The sequence below is a fragment of the Petromyzon marinus genome, chromosome 59, assembly GCF_048934315.1.
Source record: "Petromyzon marinus isolate PM22_M1 ecotype Great Lakes invasive population chromosome 59, UKy_Petmar_22M1.pri1.0, whole genome shotgun sequence".
Lineage (NCBI taxonomy): Eukaryota > Metazoa > Chordata > Hyperoartia > Petromyzontiformes > Petromyzontidae > Petromyzon > Petromyzon marinus.
Window position 1 is genome coordinate 464,702 of NC_133725.1, and position 10,049 is coordinate 474,750.

General features: G+C 58.6%; 1 protein-coding gene across 1 annotated transcript in view; it reads left to right on the forward strand.

The window, feature by feature from the left end:
- The window catches only part of LOC116955326 (uncharacterized), a 47,571-nt gene extending 40,699 nt beyond the window's left edge, over positions 1–6,872 (forward strand). Inside the window, exons 35-40 of the mRNA XM_076052935.1 lie at positions 295–460; positions 1,709–1,821; positions 3,450–3,527; positions 3,715–3,913; positions 5,633–5,958; positions 6,810–6,872. Coding sequence (XP_075909050.1) covers positions 295–460; positions 1,709–1,821; positions 3,450–3,527; positions 3,715–3,913; positions 5,633–5,958; positions 6,810–6,872 — 945 coding nt within the window. The remainder of the gene's footprint in view (positions 1–294; positions 461–1,708; positions 1,822–3,449; positions 3,528–3,714; positions 3,914–5,632; positions 5,959–6,809) is intronic.
- Positions 6,873–10,049: the final 3,177 nt, after the last annotated feature.

Consider the following 10,049-nt stretch of genomic DNA (forward strand, 5'->3'; position numbering starts at 1 on the left):
GCTGCTGCGTAGCTCTTGGCCATCCCAAACGATAGCCCGACGAAGCGGTGGCTTCTCATCGTCGTGCTGAGATGTATTGCAGCCGAATACTCTAACACGCGTGACGTCGTCGAGGGGAAGAATCCCCGCGACCGCCACGGGGAGGGAGAGACACGCGGCGACCCCCAGGCGGCGTCGGGGGTGGGGATCGTGTCCCACGATCTCCTGCGTACCGGGCGAGGTGAAGCGAGCGAGAGGACTCCCCCTCTCCCCCTCTCCCCCTCTCCCCCTCTCCCCCTCTCCCCCGCGACGCAGCGCGCCGTCGCCAACGACGCGGACTCCGCGCTGGCGCCGCTGCTGGCGAGGCTTCGCGCCCTGGGGAGCCGGGCGGAGCTGGCGCTGGGCGAGCTGCAGGGCACGCGCCAGCGCCCCGCCACCACCTGCCGGGACCTCGGGCTCTGCCGGCCCGGGCTCAACGACGGTAGCAGCGGGCGGCACCGGCGCCGACGAACCCCCCCACCCACCCCCCCCACCACCCCCCCCCCCCACCACCCCCCCCACCCCCCACCCCCCCCACCACCCCCCACCACCCCCCCACCCCCCCACCACCCCCCACCCCCCCACCACCACCCCCACCCACCCCACAACACCACCCAACCCACAACACCACATCGACCGCCCCTAGCTCATGACGTCATAACACCTTTACACCTGGCCCATGACGTCATAACACCTGTACGCCTGGCCCATGACGTCATAAAACGTACACCTGGCCCACGACATCTGTACAATTTAACACCTGGGCTTTCGCGACCAATATCATCCATAATACAGGTTCTTTGGGGGGCTTAGATCACGTAAATATAAATGTGTCATTAAGCCCGCCACCGCCCGACATCACCTGAGCCATGACATAATAACACCTGTACACCTGCCCCGTGACGTCATAAGTGAGTGTTGAGACCCGGTGGTGAGGCTGCCCCGCATGAATAAAGGGATGCGCTTGTGTGGTGGGAGCAGTGGCGCATTGGTTAGCGCACTGCACTACGAACCCGGAGACCCGGGTTTGATTCCCAGTCACAGCTAACATGCGTGACGATTACTGAATCTGAATTGGTCCCGTGCATCCCTTGGTTCGGCTCTGCGTGCGAACGTGGGCGCTAGGGAGACAACGGCGGCCGGGCCCTAGTTCCGGCCACACCACCTCCTCAATGCGCCGTGCCGGCCTTCGTAGGCGCTGCAACTCCAGTGACGATCATCTGCGCCTCTCCTGTGTCGACTCAAAGCAGTACCTAGCGTAAATTCTAGAGTTGAAGCTTTCGTGACTGCAAGGATTCTTACTCTTTGTTTTTTTTGGTAAAGTCACGTAGGTGAAACTATAAAATAAAATAATAAATGAAAATTTTTATTAAATCACGTGATTTAATTTAGTTTTTTTCATTTATTAATGAAATCACGTGATTAAAATTGGTTGGTTTTTTATTTATTAATTAAATCACGTGATTAAATTTAGTTTTTTTCATTTATTCATGAAATCACGTGATTTAATTTAGTTTTTTCATTTACTCTTTTATTTTATAGTTTCACCTACGTGACTTTACCGAAAAAAAACAAAGAGTACAGTGCGTGGCGTGTAAACATCACCACTGGGGAGACAAAGGTGGCTAGGCAAGGTGTTTGGCCCCTGCAGTCTGTCCCAGGCTACACAGGGGACCTTGTCCTTTGGCAGGGTTCTACTACATTGACCCCAACCAGGGCTGCCCCCACGATGCCCTGCGCGCCTTCTGCAACTTCACCGCCGGCGGGGCCACCTGCATCTCCCCGGTCACCGCCTCCCTCAAGGTACGGGGGAGGGAGGGGGCACGGTGGTGCTTAGCGAGAGGAGCCGGTGAGATTAAACCGAGCGTCGGTGCCCGCAAGAGTTACAACTAAACGTTATGTTACCACGTGTAAGGCCCCCACTGAACTACGATATCGCTGTTGCTGTATCACAAATGATAGCTCAAACGAAGTGGCTTATCAAGTGGATATTTATAGCAACCGAATACTCTAAACGCGTGACGTTGATTCGAAGTGTGTAGGGGAAAAAAAGGAGGATCCGGAGAAAAATCTACGTGACCACGGGGAGAGAGAGACACGCAAACTCCAAATATACAGCAGCAGCAGGCGTCAGGGTCGTGATCGAACCCACGACCTCCTGTGTACCAGGCGAGGTAGTCAACATCTCATAGCCAGCGTGATGATGATGAGAGAGAGAGACACCGCAAACTCCAAATATACAGCAGCAGCAGGCGTCAGGGTCGTGATCGAACCCACGACCTCCTGTGTACCAGGCGAGGTAGTCAACATCTCATAGCCAGCGTGATGATGATGAGAGAGAGACACGCAAACTCCAAATATACAGCAGCAGGTGTCAGGGTCGTGATCGAACCCACGACCTCCTGTGTACGAAGCGAGGTAGTCAACATCTCATAGCCAGCGTGATGATGATGAGAGAGAGACACCGCAAACTCCAAATATACAGCAGCAGGCGTCAGGGTCGTGATCGAACCCACGACCTCCTGTGTACCAGGCGAGGCAGTTAACATCTCATAGCCAGCGTGATGATGATGAGAGAGAGAGAGACACCGCAAACGCCAAATATACAGCAGCAGCAGGCGTCAGGGTCTGGATCGAACCCACGACCTCCTGTGTACCAGGCGAGGTAGTCAACATCTCATAGCCAGCGTGATGATGATGAGAGAGAGACACGCAAACTCCAAATATACAGCAGCAGGTGTCAGGGTCGTGATCGAACCCACGACCTCCTGTGTACCAGGCGAGGTAGTTAACATCTCATAGCCAGCGTGGGCGCCTCACTTCCAGAGCGCGCCGAGACTTATGTCGCACCACACAACCGCGGCGCTCAGCCTCCACCGCCTGGCCCTGCTGGGCCCCAAGTCAGATTTGGATGTCTGCTGGTGAGATTCAGACGTCCGTAGCGCTGGGGGGGGGGGGGGGGGGGGGGCGGCGTTGATTCTGTGTCGGCGGCCTGGCAAATGACCAGCGGTGAAACTAAATAGCTAAGTGGCCGATACGCTTCCTCCCCCACCCGTGTGTGTACCCGCTGCGTGTTTTACAACGAAGGTTTTTTAACTTTGTTGTTATTTTTTTGTGCACGTCCCATCAGCCGCTCGGCCATTTTGTGAGCGCGTGATTTAATCTCGCCAACGTGGGGTTCAGTTTATTGTTTTACTTTTGTTTCACCCCAGAGGGGGGGGGTGGCGGGTAGGGCCCATAGAGATACCATTATTTTACATTTTTAGAGATAAAATTATTTTAAAATGTATTTCTATGGCCTGCAGACGGACTGACCGGGGAGGGGGGGGGGCGTTAAAAGGCGAGGTTTACACTTCACTTCCAAGTAAATTGGCCGAGTAACTTGAGTAACTTGAGTAATCGTAGATGAGCGAACCGCTATTCTGCCCCAGGTGCTGCCGGTGACTCCAGATGCGGGAGCGGGAAACGGTTCCGACACGTGGCTCCATGGCACTGCGCTACAGGAACAGGTTTGGCGACCCCCTTCCTGCTGTCCCAGAATGCACTTCATCTCACTGCTGCCCCACAATGCACCGCGGCTCCGGCTCGGATGCGCCAGGAGAAAAAAGAGGTACGGTTCACGTGTCCCGGTTGAGCCGCCTGGAAGTCCGACAGCTCTAGGCACTGCGTTGCCCCCCCCCCACCCACCCGCTGCAGGCGGTCTACGAGGGTCTGCACACGGTGCAGCTGAAGTTCCTGCGGCTGCCACAGCACGGGGGCGAGGCAGGCCGCGACGGTGCCGTGCGCGAGGACGGCGGCGGAGTCGTCGGCCTGGCGCGTCTCCCTGCTCTCCGACAGCGGGCTGGCGCTCACGCACGGCCACCCCGACGTGTCGCTGCCCCACGCGCCCTGCCAGGTTCGCCGATCGATGCGCCTCCCCCCCGCCGCCTCCTGGCGCGCGCCGGCGGCGGTTCGCCGAGGTGCGGAGATGTTGTGTCCCTCGCCTGGTAGGCAGGAGGCCGCGGGTTCGAGCCCGACCATGACGACGCCTGTCTACTTGGGGTTTGCGTGTATCTCTCTCTCTCTCTCACTCCCGGCGTGTCGTGTGGATTTCTCTCCGGGTCCTCCGGTATTTCCCCTCCGCATTTGGAATCGACGTCACGAGTTCAGAGACTATTTGGACGCGGCTATAAATTCCCACCACGTGATGATATCAGCACTCCGTTGGAGCTATCGTTTGTGGCCAAGGTAGCCTCTGGGAAAGTAAGTTAACAGCTTAGTGGGGGGTGGGGGCGGAGGCATTACCAGCTACGTAAACATCGTTTCGTTTTAAAATGTTAGGCTCGTGGCTTGAAAGTTCAGCGTGGCGCTTGCCATCCCCGCGTCGCGACCGCCCCGTTGCGAGCCGCAGGCAGTGCTGTCCGCTTCTCGCCGTTGTCCGCTTCTCACTGCTGTCCGCTTCTCGCCGTTGTCTGCTTCTCGCCGCTGTCCGCTTCTCGCTGTTGTCCGCTTCTCGCTGTTGTCCGCTTCTCACTGTTGTCCGCTTCTCGCCGTTGTCCGCTTCTCACTGTTGTCCGCTTCTCGCTGTTGTCCGCTTCTCGCCGCTGTCCGCTTCTCGCTGTTGTCCGCTTCTCACTGTTGTCCGCTTCTCGCCACTGTCCGCTTCTCGCTGTTGTCCGCTTCTCGCCGCTGTCCGCTTCTCGCCGCTGTCCGCTTCTCGCCGCTGTCCGCTTCTCGCCCTTGAGGTCTCCGTGTTGCCTCATCCACACGACGGGGCACTACGAACCCCAACTTCACAAACGCGACAATAAAATGTGTTGCACCTGCAAATCGCTCAATTGGGATCGGGCAACGACGGTAGATCATCATCATCACCCCTACCCTACCGCTTGACGAATATTCATATACACGGTATATACACGGTATATTTTATATTCATATATTTTAAATCACATTTAACTTTCGATTTAAAGCTTTCGTGACTGTAGGGATTCATATTCTTGGTTCTCTCGGTAAAGTCACGTCGAAGGGTTTTTCACACCTCATGATGATTGCTTGTGTTGCAATCGAAACGTCGTGAGAATTGTATTATTTCCCTTCTACGTGACTTTACCGAAAGAACCAAGAATACACATTGAACTTGACTCACGGTGTACGGGGGTCAGATCGCCGCGTAAGTAAAATGTGTATGAAAAATAAGGAATGGGTGTTTTACCCCTTTCTGGCAACAAAACATGAGTTGTGTCAAGACGTTCAATCACAGAAACCTTTTGCAAGTGAACAAGACTGCGTGAACCACACACAGTACTTGTGGTGAACATGCAAACACAATCATGGCTCTGATAATAATAAGATACGATGCATTGTCTTTGAGACTGACTGCCCTACACCAGAGACGGCAGTCTTCTGTCGGGGCTGGTCTCACCACCAGTGCAGACCAAACGCGGGCCTTCAACTTGTTTGGCACCGTGCGTGGCCTGCCGTGTTGACCGGAGGTGCGAGTCACGGCCGATTCATTTCTAATCGGCCGTATTTAGCGAGCGAGCCATGGCCGATGGAAAAATGTCGCAACACGGCGAGCGGCGATGCACGCGCTCCCTCGGCCTGCGCCCCACCCCCCGTGCCGTCTCGCCAGGGCCAGGGCGAGGAGTTCCAGGTGGAGGTGCGCACCGACAACCTCGAGCTGCTGCCCCTCCGGGACGCGGCCGTGACGGCGCCGGACGGCGGCCGGCGGGACGAGCGCCCGGCCACGCTGGGGCCCGTGTGCTTCCTCTGACAGCGGCCACGACGCACGCCCACTCCCTCCGTGCACCTCCACTCCCTCCCTGTACCCCCACTCCCTCCCTGTACCCCCCACTCCCTCCCTGTACCCCCCACTCCCTCCCTGTACCCCCCCACTCCCTCCCTGTACCCCCACTCCCTCCCTGTACCCCCCACTCGTACCCCCCACTCCATCTCCCTGTACCCCCCACTCCCTCCCTGTACCCCCCACTCCCTCCCTGTACCCCCACTCCCTCCCTGTAACCCCCACTCCCTCCCTGTAACCCCCACTCCCTCCCTGTACCCCCACGCTCCCCCCCTCCCTGTAACCCCCACTCCCTCCCTGTACCCCCACTCCCTCCCTGCACCCCCACTCCCTCCCCTGTACCCCCACTCCCTCCCTGCCCCCACTCCCTCCCTGTAACCCCCACTCCCTCCCTGTACCCCCACTCCCTCCCTGTAACCCCCACTCCCTCCCTGTACCCCCCACTCCCTCCCTGCACCCCCACTCCCTCCCTGTAACCCCCACTCCCTCCCTGTACCCCCCACTCCCTCCCTGTACCCCCCACTCCCTCCCTGTGCCTTCCACTCATCACTCCCATGCCTCTTCCTCATCATCACTCCCCATGCCTCTTACTCATCACCACTCCCCATGCCTCTTACTCATCATCACTCCGAGTCTCCTCACCCCTCCTCATCCCCTCCTCATCCCCTCCTCTTCACCCCCAGTTCCTTCCTTGCGCTCCCCGTCACCGGGCGCGCCCAGAACGCTCCGTGGATCATGGCAGCGAGAGAGAAGAACATAAACATTGCTGCTGTTGTTGATAATTATGGGTTTACTCGTGAAGCCGGGGGCCGGGATGGACTTTTCAGAGCGCCGGATCCGGCGGATTTTTTTTCCTCCGGGTCGGACGAAGACGTCCGGAAGAGGAGGCCAGGGACCAGGGCCGAGGGGAAACTCCTCCTGCACCAGCACCCTCCTCGCTCCGTGCTCACCACATCCTCACCTCACTCCCCCGTCCCCACCACCCCCCACGACCTTCACCCGTCAGCCCTACCCCACCGCATGCCGTCTCATCCCTGTCGCCATCGTCACCAGCCAGCGTCGCCTCTAAGGAGCGGCGACGTCACCACGGCGCTTGTGCCAGGCCAGGTGCACCTCGAGTGCCGCCGATTCCCACGCTCACCACTTGACAGGCTCGACACGCACGCCCTCACCAATACCCTCGCCGCTTCACACGAGCCTTCGCCACCCTCACCCCCTGCTCTTCACGCTCGCCGTCTCCAAATCTCAGCCCGTACCCTCGCCGCCTGCTCGCCTCGTCCCCGTCCTCCGCGGCTTATTCCCGACGGCCACAGCCTCATTCAGTCGCCGTACCGCTCCACCCCGACTCTTCACTTTCACCCACCGCAAAGTGGCGCCCCACCGCCGGCACCACCTCGCGCCCCCTTCACAACAACTCCACCGCTCTCCCTCGCCGTCAGGGGCAACTTGCTTGCTTGCGACGCTTGCGACCACGAACAACTACAGGAACTCAACGCGCGCGCGTGGCCTTTAAAGGAACAAACAAAAACAACAGGTGACGTTTCAGGCAATGGTCCTTCACAACACACCTCATCCCTACGCTCACCACACCGATGCCTGGAGTTCGCATCTCTCTCCACCTGGGCCCCCGCCTCGCCCGACCTACGGACCCCCTGACCGCGTCCCTACCACGGCGCCGCGTCTTCGCAGAGGCCACGGGTGGCGCAGCGTGTTGGTGGCCGGCAGGGGTGAGCGAGCACGGCTGCTTTGTTTAAAACAGGGATAAAGATGCCCCGTATAGCCTGTAACAGACTTGGGGCAAGTGCTGTTAGCGAGTAGCAGCACTGATGAAGGCCACCGGCACTGTGGCACACGAGGGGGTGGGTGGCCAGCGCCACGCCCGGCGACCTTAAGGCGAACTGACGTTTAATGACCAGAGCTTGAACTTTAAGCCAGGCTTAAGCGCGGAGTAAAATTTAATGCGATGGGAGTTGGTTGTTGTTGCTACTGCTGCACAGTCATCGGTAAGCGGGGCTCAGACCATCGACTCGCACCCGAGGCAACGATTTCATCACGGGTGACTGCCGGGATCGGCTTCACCGAACCGACCGGCCGCCTCCGTTCTAGATTCGAAACCCAGGAGCGCCAAGGTGGTGCCGGCTGACAGCTGGTGACCTCTGAAGCAGTCCACCCGGCAGTCCCCCACAAGGGTGGACGTCGAGCACCCAGGCAGGCGCCCAATTCGCAAGCGCAGGCTGACATCGCGAGCCCGCGGCAATCGTGGCCCAATCCTCCCACTCGAATTTGAAACTTAGCGGCGACTAAATTTGTTTTAATATAACGTTTGGCACGTGCGATAAAAATGAGCACAGGCGTTGTGTGAAGATGTCCAAACACCAAACGGTACCGTTTGCATGGCATCAAGTCTGCATTAATCCACACGCACTTGTGGCAAGATATGCAAACAAACTATGTAGGCCACTCTCCGCATTTGTGTTCCCAGGTCTCGCTTACCAGAGGAGATGCTGCATCTGGTCTGAATAAAGGACATTGAATTGTATAGAATACGGTCACTCTGCTGGCAGTAGGATGATGATGATATTTAATCGTAATCTTTACAAAGACGCATGCGTTTTTCTTTTCCCTCTTCTCCTGATTGTAACAAATGGGGTTTTCGAATGCAGAGCGGCCTTCTAGTGTCACGAATCCTTCCTCGATAGCAGGGGGGACGGCCAAACCACGGTTCGTGAGGCCCACGTGTGTCTCACGGGCAGCTCGAGTTGCCCGGACGATGGAGACGCCGTTGACGCCTTCACTTTTCATTCGAGATTTATTTGAAACGGAGGCTGGGGGAAATCTGCGGAATCCTGAGCCGCAACCTATTGACCCCCAAACACTCGCCCCCTGGCAGCGAAAGCCAAGACGCGAGCGCTCCGAGGGCGTGCTTTCACGGATTTCTAACTTTTCAATACAAAAACTTTATTTGGAAACTGGGGGGAGGGGGTAGAATATGCAGAATGTGGACCGGCAGTCCGTTCGGCCCTGGGGCACTCGGCCCTGGCAGCGAAAGCCAAGACGCGAGCACTCCCTGGGGGCGCGTTTTCGCGGATTTCTAAATCCAAGGCTCTACAGCCAACTCGGCCCGCGTGACCCCGCCTGCAGTGTGACCCCCGCCTGCAGTGTGACCCCGCCTGCAGTGTGACCCCGCCTGCAGTGTGACCCCCGCCTGCAGCGTGACCCCCGCCTGCAGTGTGACCTCCGCCTGCAGTGTGCCCCCCGCCTGCTGTGTGACCCCCGCCTGCAGTGTGACCCCGCCTGCAGCGTGACCCCCGCCTGCAGCGTGACCCCGCCTGCAGCGTGACCCCGCCTGCAGTGACCCCGCCTGCAGTGTGACCCCGCCTGCAGTGTGACCCCGCCTGCAGTGTGACCCCGCCTGCAGCGTGACCCCGCCTGCAGCGTGACCCCGCCTGCAGCGTGACCCCCGCCTGCAGCGTGACCCCCGCCTGCAGCGTGACCCCGCCTGCAGTGTGACCCCCGCCTGCAGCGTGACCCCGCCTGCAGCGTGACCCCCGCCTGCAGCGTGACCCCGCCTGCAGCGTGACCCCCGCCTGCTGTGTGACCCCCGCCCAGGGCAAGCGGCCCCTCTGTACACGAATCCCTCGCCAACCGCGGATTTTTCCTGCCGCGACATGTTGCAGGACCCCCGCGGTTGACGAGGGAGGGACTGCCGTATGTTGCCAATGGCCAGCCATTTGTTGAAGCGCTCCGTGAGTTTGCGTCCTGTGGCTTCTCGGCCATGCCAAGGAGTCGTTCCGCAATCTGGTCCGGGGGTCGAGGACGTTTGGCCACCCCCATCTGTTGTATCATTTTGAACCTGACAGGGAATGGCTCGTGCAACAGCCGTTCCTCGGAAGATGATTGCAGGGTTTATTTTTCTTTTTTTTTTTATCTTATTTACGAAATTGGCCTCGGATTATTGCGCTGTTGCTGGTGCAATGTCTTTGCTGGCCAAATATTTTTGACGGCGGAATCGCAAGCAGAAGAGGGTGCGCGTCTTGAGTCCCGCAGCTGCGTGGAGCAGAGTGTCCGCTCGTCGACCTCTGCAGGTTGCTCCTGCGGCGACGTGAAGCGTCGTCCGAGACGTGCGTCGTGAACACAAATTGCTTTGCCGTGCCAATCTAAGCGACGACCCAGAACACGTGGAACGTTGGACCCAACGTCAGTCCAACGGTTCCCACCACGCGCCCGACGTTGGCACGACCCTTGG